The 12,398-nt window shown below is 43.3% G+C and overlaps 1 protein-coding gene across 7 annotated transcripts in view; it reads left to right on the top strand.

Annotated features, from left to right (window-relative positions):
• Positions 1-227: 227 nt before the first annotated feature.
• The window catches only part of LOC124214633 (protein pangolin, isoforms A/H/I/S), a 133,152-nt gene continuing 120,981 nt past the window's right edge, over positions 228-12,398 (top strand). The window contains exons 1-3 of one of the 7 annotated variants that reach the window (XM_069134635.1): positions 228-453; positions 1,154-1,913; positions 3,246-3,321. In XM_069134635.1, the coding sequence (XP_068990736.1) occupies positions 1,764-1,913; positions 3,246-3,321 (226 nt within the window). In that variant the 5' untranslated portion in view covers positions 228-453; positions 1,154-1,763. Of the gene's footprint in view, positions 1,914-3,245; positions 3,322-12,398 lie in introns of all 7 variants that reach the window. The other 6 variants (XM_046617135.2, XM_046617129.2, XM_046617109.2 and 3 more) reach the window with 6 other exon arrangements.

Raw genomic sequence — 12,398 nt, 5'->3', positions numbered from 1 at the left:
GATCCGAGAGCGAGCGTAAGAATCCGTGGCGGTGCGTGGTTTCGTTTCGTAGGATCGAGGCGAGGGCGCAGCGTTCGTGCGTTTCCGGCGTTGCTCGGCCGTCGTCGGTCCGCTGACTGCCATCACTGGTTAGGTCGAGGAAGGGAAGCCGAGGCGTCGAGAGGCTCGCCGCGATTGGCCGAGACTCGGAGCCGCCCGCCGAACCTCGAGCTCCGTTCGCGCCGCCGTCTCGGCAGCCTCGCAGTTAGCACCGAGCAGCCATCAAGCTTACTTGGGGCCGTCTAAACACGTCGGTGTTTACATATACCGCGGTGGTATGATGGCCGTCCGCGTGTTTATTAACCCCGTTATTATTCTACACCACGATCACCCGCTGCTGCTGCTCCTCGATCACTCTACGCGGCCGCCACGCGGTGGTGCAGTTTTTAGGCGCTGCGCGCTCCATGCTCGCGTGTAAAAAAACACACGACACGCACGCACGCACGCACACTCGACACACACGCAAACACGTACATAAATACATACATACATACGCTCACCCACCCACATTTTGTATATATATATATATATATATCCACACGTATATACCATATATACATATACGAAACGCAACGACATACACCCACCCACGTATCACATGTACATGTATGTATATACAGTTGGACGTGTGTGTATACAAGTCTCCTGTGTATATAATATGTAATAGTATATTGCATGTATACATGCACACGTGTGCAGTGCGCGTACACGCTCGTTGAGTAAACTGGATTTAACGCGGCAGTTGCACTGATAATAATCGTTACAATAACAATAACAATAATAATAATAATAACGACAACAACAACAACAACAACAACAACAATAACAATCAAGTTGACAAGTTTCTTAATGAATTTCTAACGGTCGGTTTTTATTTTCTTTTCTTTCCTCGTTCTTTATTCTTCCCATATCTCTATCTCTCCTCGACGTCGTGGTCGTTGTTGTTGTTGATGACCCCCCCCCCATCGTGCATCGTCTGTCTACCGACCTGTTTTAACACTGTGAATAATTAATTATTCTGTGCCCGCGTGTGCCTGTGTGTCATCGTCATCGTTTCACCATCATCATCATCTTCGTCGACGTCTCTTGTACAACGTAGTTTTGTTTTTGACAGAAAAATGAATAAATAATAAAAGTAAGAAGGAAATTCGTCGTCGAACGAGTTTTGTGAACGAAAAGAAGAACAAATGCAGAAAGGACGTGGGAGGAGAAAAGTTGTGACCAATAAGTTTTTCGTTACTTTTAATTTAAATTCTTTCGTTTCTTCCCGTTAATCATACCATAAAAATGCGCGTATGTGATTTTACGCTAATAATGTCGTCACGGTGTGAAGTGTAAAGAAGAAGAAGAAAAAGAAGAAGAGGAAGATAACGAGAGGAGGAAGGATATTGATTCGATACATGTACAAGAATTGGCCCGTTAATACAAAGTGTGTGGTGATCCTGTTTTGTTTCGTTTTGTTTTGTTTATTTCGGTTTATTATTCCTCGGAGAGCAGTGGTGTCGGTTAATAATCGTGCTCTTGCCGTCGCCTATTCTCTATTCACGGGGAAATAAGGAAGCAGAGGCGGGCATTGAGTTCGGCGAAACGTCGAGACAAAGCCGGACTCTCGCCTCCTGAAGCCGACGCCGCGGACGCCGACGCCGATAACGAGAGGACGGGATAAAAGACAATCGGAGATCGGCCGATCGGAGGCTCGAGCTAATCGTAAGCCGAGCGCAATAATGCCGCACGTCAGCAGCAGCGGCGGTGGCGATGATCTCGGAAGCAAGGACGAGGTCAAAATTTTCAAGGATGAGGGCGAGGACGAGAAACGATCCTCGGAGAACCTCACCGAGGAGAAGAGCTCCCTTATCGACCTCACAGAGTCGGAGGTTAGTCGTTGCTGATGATTATAAAACGAAATATAAATGTAGATAGAAAACGCGGGGCTTCGTCATCGTTGCCAACTTAGGGCGATCCGCCTGATTCGCACGAGGTTCAAGTTGGTTGCGTTTAAACGCAGCGAAACAAACGAATCGCTATCGTGCAACTTCGGAGTGCTCGCTTCTCGTGATAAAACAAAACATAATCTAGGTATAAAACGCGGGCTTTGTTGTTGCCAAGTTCGGAGTGTCCGGTCGATTCGCACGAGGCTCGAGTCGGTTGCGTTATCGTAAACGAGTCGTGTGGAGGAAAAACCGTTGTTTCGCGATTTTGGAGTTGTCTGAAAACCGTAATAAACCAAAAACACTCATATTTCGAAACGTTAATTCCCTAAAAGTCGTTGTAACATTAAGAAAATAGTGATTTTTTCCCCAATGTTTCGTTACGATATCGTTACTAACATCAGGCTCGTTCAAACGCAACGGAACAAACGAATCTCTTACGCAACTTCATAGTGCTCGCTTTTCGGGGAATACGTTAACTTTATCGAATTTCAAACAATTGGAAGACCTTTTTTGTCTGCATAAGACTCATCGCTTCTGCGAACTTGAACCTTGTTTGTTATGTTTTTTTTTTCTTCATCCACAAGTGAAATGCGTCCAGTTTTATTACATCACTCTTCTCGGTGACCGGGTGTTGCGGGTTTTCAAAATATCGATTCGTTTCTGTACGATTTACCTAATTTGAAAGGTGTTACAACAAACAGACCCATAATTCCTAGAAATTTTGTCAGATTGTTTTCCACATTGTGATAAATATGTATTTCACCTTATCATGTTTTAATCTAATACCTCGTCTGAAGATTATTTCGAATTGACGCCTGTGAGTTGAAATCGTGACTAGAAAGTTATAATTCTACGCTGCTAATGAGATCGAACGCAAACTCGAATAGCAAACTGACTGTGTGCAGGAGGTATGTATACCCAATAATTTTTGCCCGCGGAGAAAACCTGGGATTATCATCTCATAAGCCAGACTCGACGGTGAAATAAGTGTCCGTCCCAAGCCTGTGTTCAGACAACGGACGCCCCGAATATCCTCGAATAGCAGGTCCGTGTTAAAATCAAACAAACAAATAAACAAGCACGTGCAGAAACGATTCAAGTATTATAAGAAAAATGAGAAACGAGATAAACTCGCTTGACGACGACGACGATGAGCAAACATCGTCTTATTATGCCTTATTTTAACGTAAACAAGGACGGGAAGTAGGCAGAACCCGTCGTCGTTGGACACAGGTGTCACAGAAATCACCACACCCCGTATAATCTGTGTTACAGGAAAAAGGATCACTCTCCGGAGGTAGCTACTCGACGGGAAAGACGACGGCCAGGTCGGACCTCAGCCCCGTTTACGGTGAGTCTAGCTTTTTGCTCTCTGTTCATTTATCTCCTTCTCAACCTTCCCGCCAATCGATATAAATTTTCAACGTCGCGTTTTACCCTGTCCGTCTAAATATACCGTACAATATATTTCTCTCGGCGTATTAGTTCCGTCGGTACTAAAATTCTCGCCCATGGGGTGGGTTTCTGCGTGATTTGTTATCAATATCATCGATCTAATTAACGTTGTCTCCATTGACAGGAATACAAGACGGGTGATAATAAGTGTGCGAGGTATATTGGAATTGGAAATGCGAAAAATAGATTTGAAATCTTGTCACCAGGATTAACCCGGTCGTCTTTAAGAACGAATTACGAAACGCGAGTAAGGCGGATGGATTGACTCCGTTTCACGTTAAACCGAGCGCCGAGACGACGACATAACAATGAGCGGCAATGATATCTCGTTGCGTTGTCGAGTAATTGACGACGGCGAGTCTCTCGCTCTCTCTCTCTCTCTTCGGGTGTAGGAGGCGCGTCGTATTCCCGCTAGATAGCCCCGAGTCATTTAGGCAACCGACTACAGCCTCGCTGGACGCTGCGCCGTTGTCCGTTGGTAGAGAGACACACAATCGACAAACTGCTTTTCAACATCGGCAAAGTTTAGTCCGCGGGATCCCTGCAGCACCGTCCCTTCTCTCCTTATTGTCAGTTCGTTCAGTTTTGTATTAGGCTTTGCCTGTTTTCCACTGCGACGTGTAAATGGAGAGGCAAAAAGCACCAGCAAACAGACAGACTTCTTCTCCTCAGTCGTCTTCTTTTGGTATGCCTAGGTTACACCTACCGCCCGCCATGCCTCCTCTTTTCTCTTCTCGTCTCTTCCTCTCCGCAGGAGACACGGCTTTGCCCCCCTTCCGTGCCGTCGATCCACATGGCACCCAACAGAGCCTGTTTTCTCGCAGTCGGTGCCCGCTCTTCTCACTTTTCTCAACCGCCTTCCTCCTCTTCTTCAACTTTTCAACTCTCCAGAGACAGGATTCGACGGTACCTGCCTTTCTGCTGCCTCCTGTTCGATCCTCCTCGTTCGGTTCAACATTTTGCCGAGTTCTACGGATCTCGATAAAACTCCATTGTACGACGGATATGTTCTTCTGGTAAAATTTCACCCGCTTCGGTTGCCCTGCGAGAGTGCGATAAATGATATATCAAATACGATCACCCGGTATGTCTTGTGGGCCAGAGATGCAGACGGACAGACTCTCCGGGGTCCCGCGCTCTGCTCTGCTGCACTTACTTCTCTTCCACCACTGCAACGTGCAGTCAGTATGGTGTATACACCTACCTTTACCTGCACCCTACCTGCCCGCCTCTCTGCCTACCTGCCCGCTAACGAGGCTACCTGCTGCACTTCTTCTTCTTCTTATATTTGGAGGAGTGCGAGAGAGAAAGGTTACGGGGAGCGAGGCACGAGAGAGAACTTGCCCAAGATCCCACCTTCATCTTCTTCTTCTTCTCTTCGCCCCCGCAACACACCTTGCCTTTGGGGTGACGACGGTGAAGGTGATGCTGCTGCTGCTGCACCACCTCCCTTTATAACTGGTTAAACAAATTTCTCTTGGTAAGATGCTTTTCCGTGAAAATTTCCGACAGGGCGAGTTTTACCCCCGGTCCTAACGTTTCACCTTCGTTCGGGGTTACCGAGGTGTTATGCCTCGCCTCGCCTCGCCTCTACGTTCCTCATTCCTACATGTTTTTTACTTGATTCATAAACGCGAAACCGTGCAGGTGTGTACAGCGCAGGGCTTAGATGTAGAAATTACGCGCATTTAAACCGGCCGGTCCCGCCATACCTTCTCTTATCCGTTGAGCAATGTCAAATGCTTGCCGGGTTTTTTCGTCTTTTTGAAAAATAATCGGCAAGGCTGTCGTAAATTCGTGATTTACGATTAATTCAATGAAAAAAGTATCGTGAAAATATTGTCGGAAGCTTTTTTGAGAACATTGTACCAATGTAATACTTTTAATTCTTCAAACAGCGTGTATTTTCTTTCTTTCTACTGTCACTCAACACGTGTTTGCTCAGGGTCTTTCGTATACAGAAATTATAAAACATGATGACATTGTACGGTGTAGGTACACCTTGTACTACTGCACTTGCCGTTGCTTTGCATTATTCTTTATATCTTTCTTGCGTTTGTTCGTTCCTTCCTTCCTTCGTTCGTACGTTTCATGGTCTGGTCCATTATAAGTTTGTACTTATGAAACGCTTTGTTCAAACAATTTCACACTACGAATACGAATACTATTACTACTACTTCTTGTACGATGACGGTGACTTGTCGCAAGGCCAAATATTTACCATTCCGGCACTATAACGGGTTACCTACGTACGCGCGTCTCATTGCTTGCTCCATGTTGTTCTTTTCTTTTATCATCATTTACTATCGTCGTCTTATTAGGACTCTTCATTTTCATTTTCTTTGCACAGATTTGGTTTCTCGGTATTGTCGGTTCATTCTCTATTTTTTTTCCCCGTTCTTTCGTTTTACGTTTTTTTCATACTTTTAATTTACTTCGTACATTATTATGAATTGAACGTGCTGCAGGCTTACTGCTTCGAGTAAAACTTTTTGTGTTTCTTTTACTAATTTTATTCTTTCATGACTTATGTATGTCAAAGCAGTTTACGAAATTCGTGAACGATGCATAGTATTTTTATCTTCAAATATTGAATATCGTTTATTGAGTGTATAAGTAATTTAAGGCGAAGAGGGAATGAGATATGCAAAGATCGAGTTCAACGCGTGCTCGTTGAACCGAGTGTAGGTACCGAACGAATCAAGTATCTACTTAAAACAATGAGAAAAGATGAATCGAAAATGAGCTTAAACTCTAATTGCGGAATATTACATGCGCTGATATTGTTCCCAAAAGTATAATTTAATACACTCATCGTCAGCAGTAGATGAAAATACTCTCTGCAGTATCCCGTTTTTTTTTTCTTCTCATCGTATCATAATTACGCTTCACACGTGGTGACATAGCCTGTGACGAATAGGAATATCAAGGATTGTCGATCGTGCGAAGAGGACAATGAGGATAATCGTGGGGTGAAACGAGATAAAAATTAAGAGATAGAAGACTGAAAAAGTAGGGCGGAGGACCGAGAAGCTAAGAACGGTTTCGGGGGCGCGAGGAATGAGAAAAAGAGCGAAGGAGAGAGGGTGTAGGGAACCACCACCACCACCACCACCACCACCACCACCACCACCACCACCATCATCATCACCACTATCACCATGACGGCAGCACTATCGCCACAAGCAGCGTCGTGGTCGGTCGGGATCGTGGAGCCGCGTCCGTTGAGCGAGGTTAGCAATCTGTGTAGTGTTTTACGACAACTATAAATATGGCCATAAAGCTCTTTGTTTAGAGCAGACCCAGTCTGTGCTCTGTGGGGCTTTCGAAACTGCGTGAGCTCTGCCCCCTCGATCCTCTTTTCTCTCTCTCTCTCTCGGTTCGTCTCTCCTCTCCTCCTCCTCCTCCTCCTCCTCCTCCTTCCCTCCTTTCACGTTGGGTTCGTTGCTCAAAGCCGTTTAGGTATGTAGCTTGACGGTTTGGACGGACCGGCGAAACAGCGGGTACAGTTCGTTTCATCCTTCGTTTGGTTATTACACCTCAATTTTTGTATTGTTGGTCGAACTTCTTCATCTTCTCTTCTACTCCAGGTTGTCTAACGATCTCGAAAAATCTGAAAATTGTCAAATGTCGTGCAGATTCAATGCGACTCTTGGAAAGTCATGAAATTTTACTAACAAATCTGAAAATTTTATTCCTGGGTTAACAAGTGACTCAGATTTCAGCATTTTTAAAAAAATTTCACTCTCGTATAGATAGATCGATTTAAAGTAAATGTGATTTGTTTTTTCTTCCTGTGTACGGAACATATTGTAATATTTATTGCGCGTATTGCTAAGATGATTTGAAAGCCGAAAAATCGTAATTTGAATGTCAAGTCATGCTTTCTATACTCTAAATATTTGTCGATAAGGTCATGGGAAAAAAATTCTTATTTCGTTTCTGAGAAAACCTTAAATGCTTATTCGCTACCTATACGCGATTATCGGAGGTGGATAAATCGACGTCCGAAATCTATTCGCGGAGACAAGGGAGGTCCGGATTTGAAGAATACGAATCGGGAGGATCCTCGGGACCCAAGAGAGAGCCAGAGCTCCGAGCTTGTAACGTTCTCTTCTCACCCACGGCCGGCCACGTCGTATACTTGTCCGGTTTTGTTTGACCACTCGCCGCGTCCCTCGAAGCCGGTAGCCGCGGGTCGCACTCCGCGCGCTTCGTTCCGTAGAGTTTTTAATTAATTAAGTATTTCATTAATTAATTTACCCAAATTAATATTACAACCCTACCTTAACCTAACATAACATATTTACGTAACGCATCCGCTGCTATTCGGCTACCTACGGTATAATCACTTGGGGGGAGATAATTTACTGCCTACAAGGCAGTTCTTTTTGTTGTTTTTGTACATTTCGGAAGAGGTTCAGAATTTACGTCGAAAGAAATTATAACAATCTCAGCGAAATTGTGTCTCGACTACACGTTAACGCACGTAACAATTATAATGAATATGTGAAGTTGGTACTGTAACGATGCATGTTTTGGAGCAATCTGAGAAATTTGATAAATCACAATATATGGAACATACTCGCGTGTATTTGGAAAAGCCAACTCCTTGAAAGTCATTCGGAATTTGCACAGTGATCAATTTGCTCTCAATGCTTCGTTACGTTATCGTTACTAACTTCAGGCTCTTTAGTTATTACGAATTGCCATTTCTTTTATTATTATTGTTATTAGTTCGTTTTGTTGTTTTTTGCTGAACAATTTTGATTCTAAAGTTGAAACTGAACTTATGCGCAGAAGAGAGATAATTTTACGTGACGCTACAAGAAAAATTGCCATATGAAAATTCAAGTTGGCCACTGGTCAGAGAATCCTGGAAAACCTGAACATGTCACGGAATTCTGAAATTCTGGAATAGTCGGGGAAATGTCAGGGGTTTTTGCGAAAAGTCAGGGAATCCTTTGTTATATTCTTCTTTCGTACAAATACGTCCTACAATTTTTTTTAAGCTTTAGATAAATTAGATCGAATATAAACTTTGTTTATCATCCCCGGAAGTTTCTCTTCAAACTTTGAAAAACGATTGCGCTCATCGGCTAGATGGGACAGTCTGACCCAAGTAACAGTTCTCACTTCCAATAAAAAAAAAAAAAAAAAATTACATGGAAAATACGCGTATTCTCATCAATTTGCTGCGAGCAATTCATCCGAATTGATCAGGGAAAATTATAAGATTATTGTCTGGACAACCATCGGAAAGTCAAGGAATTTCGTGATGGAGATAGTGTCCACCCTGGTAAACGAAGATCTTGCAGGGTATAACAAAAGTTTGCAACTGGCACTGTATAACAATAATAATGACGATGGTAATCGAAAATTACACACGTAATGACGCGTATTAACCTGTGCCCGTGCAGCGGTCTACGGAATTGGGAAAGCGGTAGGGTGGCTCTTATCGACCATGCGGGGATTAACATAACATAACAAGCTGCGATACTATCTCTTTTATACATAGATATATAGGTGTGTGTGTGTGTGTGTGTGTGTGACATATGTATATGTATAACTACATGTGCACAGGTTATGTACTGAATATGGCGCAGAGAATTCCAGGAACGACAAGTGACACGGATCCATGTCTTCTTCGGCGTGTCGCGCTTCGTTTGTATTTACCCATACGTACGTAGGGTTGTTACATCCGTCTTTGGCGATAACGAAGTGGTTCTTTTTTTTTTCCTTATCATTTTTCTGTCTTCACTTCTCTATTAACTATCATATTTTTTCTTCGTTTGAATTTTCTTGTTCCAAGACAACGTACATACTTTAGTTATTACACGTTTAGTGTTTATTTTATTTTTTTCTTCTTTCACCTTCTCCTTCCGTATCGTTCAAGTGTCTCTTTCGGCCCTCTTCTGCTTACACGGTGTCGCTGAGCACGTGTGTAACACGGTACACCATCGTAAATGCCGACGACGAAGACGAAGACGGCGACGGCATCGTCCTTGTTTCTCTCTCGTTTTCCTCTCCTTATTCAACGTTGTCGTTACTCGTCGGTTGGAAACATTCGAGTCCGCGTGGCGGTGTGCATGAATTGAAATTGCTTCGTTAAGTCACCCGCGCGTGGAATCCTCTAACTTCTCTCCTCTCTTTGACGTTCTACGTATCCACGAGGCGTTCGCTTATAATATTACAACATTATATAGAGACGAGAGAACGTTATCGAAAATTTTTGTTTCCATTTCGCACACGCTTTTCGCTTCCTTTGGTATACGTATACACTTAGTTTACATTTTGTCAAACCTGAAAGTCGTCACACTGTTACAAAGGTGGGAAAAGAAGATGGAAATCATCGATGAAGAATCCTCGACGTTTTATTTCTTCTTTTTGTTTTCTATAACATCATATTCATTCTACCATTAATTTTTTCGCCAAATTCGTTTTTTTTTTTTTGTTTTTCTTATCTTATCGAATCATGCGTGAGAAGCAAACAAATGTTGAGAAGTTACCAACAGTAAATTATTATACATTTTTTTTTCACCCTGTCTTTCTCGTGTAAAAGTAAAGCTGGCAATAATAATTCAGCCTGTACCTAATTAAGCAGCGGCAAATTTTAATCCATTATTTTTGATTCCGCCTCGCAGCAAGATTATTATTATCGTTATTGTTATTATTATACCTCCTCCCGCAGCGTTCGTGTTTGTTTGCATACGAAGGTTATGTACGTATACGTATGTAATATAATGGGCAATATAACGAGAGAGGAGAAAAGAAGAGGGAGTTCAAGCAGTCCAATTGATCTCGTTGAAAAAAAAAAGATGAAAGAAAAAAATACAAAGTGGAAGGAAAAGAAAGAGAAAAGACACCGCGTTGAAGAGGTGCTAAAATACTTCTTTTCCTTCTTCTTTTTCCATCTCTTACACTTTCGTCATCGAGGGAGGCTAAAGAAGCTGAGGAACGGCGAGAGACGAGGGGGACGATCCGGTGCTTGCAGGCTTTGCTGCGACGCAGGAGGAATTTGCCGCTAATCTTATCGGTCGAGAGAAAGTGAGAAAATGAGAAAGAGAGAATGAGAATGCACGCTGAACGAGGCGGAATTTGAACTCGCGTGCAGTGAAACTTTGGAGGATTTTTTACGACTAGATAACGATCGTTGCATACACTTTGCCGATCATTTTATATTCTCCCGTTTTGTTTTTTCTTCTTTCGAATGCGTATCCGGTTCAAAATTTTAACGAAACACATGTTGGGATTTTACGTTAATTATACTGTTGAAAAATTGAAAATCAATACTGTTGATGATTTTTGAACAGGCCGAAGTTTGTAGCGTCATTGTAACGACGCATCTTTGTAAAAAGTCAACAAATTCAGTTTTCGTAACAATCAACCTCTTCGCCTATTCTAAAGATGCAGAATATTGATTTTTGTTTCAATATTTCGATACATTGACATTACTAACACGAGTCTCGTGATTTTTGTGTGTACGTATACGAATCGCCGTAACTTTTTCCACTTCATTAACCACCTTGGCGGAACTGACGACAGTGATTAGACTTGTGTGTCGTGATAAAGTTGTACACCATGTACATGTATTACGAATAAAAAATATAAGTAAAAAATAACTCGAAGATGGAAAGAAGATAGATATTTATCGGCCAGTGTTACCGCTTTCGCGACTCACATTACTCACTCTGAGTGTAAATCTCACTCACTCACTCGCTTATTCGATCACTCGCGCCGCGTTGACTGGCTGCTTCGCTACTTCGATGACGTCACTTATAACTTACCACCTACCTACCTACCTACCTACCGGGCTTGTACAGTGCAACGCTATGCGTGCGTGGATATATACCTACTGCATGCGCGCGTGTGCGCGTCCATACCGCGTTATAAATGTACGAAAGTTTTTTACGCTTTCAAAAGTGTGTTTGGATCTATACGCGTCATAAATTCTGCTGGTTTTACAGCGTCTGCAGAGAGGTTATGACAAGGCGAGAGAGAGAACGGGAGAAGAAAAAAAAAAAAAAACAGAGAGAAAGAGAAAGAGGAACTTGTTCACACTGCGATTAAGTATACACGCGTGGAATGAAAATCAAAAGTATAGGTATAATATAACTATTCATCGGATAGAAATTTCGTGCTATTACACCTAATATCTACTAAAATTCATTCCAAAAAACAAAAAAGAAGAGCAGATTAAAAGTCTACAAGAATGCCAAAATATAAAAAATCGTCATGCAAGTGTGAAGTATGATAAGCTCGAACTCGATACTCCACCTAGTCTCTTTATTCGTGTTTTCGCGATTTTGTCAAATCGTTTCTAAATCGGTGCTGGGGGTCGCTGGGACCGCGTGGATTTTTGAACGATGCCGAAGGAGCAATAGAAGAAGAAGAAGAAGAAGAAGAAGAAGAAGAAGTCGGGGTATCCGGCGAGCAAGCAAGGCCTCTCCGCGCTTTCTTCCTTCGCGGCGTTGCCGTAACGTCGGGTTCGCTCTCTCTCTTTCTCACCCTCTCTCGCTCTCTCTCTCTCTCTTTAGGCGTCGTGTGTGTCTCGCCAGGAGCGAGCGGAGCGAGCGAAGAGAGAAGGTCGGTCGAACCGGCATCCGCGCCACAACCGTCTAGCCTATAACCAACGACGCCGGCGACGACGACGACGCTGCAGTTACACGCGGCCAGGCAACCACCATACCATACCATGCCATGCCATGCCATGCCATCATCCCATCCCACAAACCGACGAGATACGAAGCCCAGGAATTGCGCCCATTCCCCCTCCCCCCCCCCCCCCTTCTTTCATGCTCTCACTTTTCCGTCCGTCTCTCCGACTTGGGCTTGTTGTCGCTGTACCGAAACGATGCTGCTTTTTCTTGTTCTCTTCAGCCTCTTATTCTTGTACTCTCGAGATTCTACTTGCGATCACTCTCACTCGCTGTAATATCGGGATGCGAAATGTGCGATGAGGAGTTAGCTTGA

This window comes from Neodiprion pinetum, chromosome 1 (genome assembly GCF_021155775.2).
Source record: "Neodiprion pinetum isolate iyNeoPine1 chromosome 1, iyNeoPine1.2, whole genome shotgun sequence".
NCBI classification, from domain to species: domain Eukaryota; kingdom Metazoa; phylum Arthropoda; class Insecta; order Hymenoptera; family Diprionidae; genus Neodiprion; species Neodiprion pinetum.
This window is presented reverse-complemented; position numbering and strand designations above follow the sequence as displayed.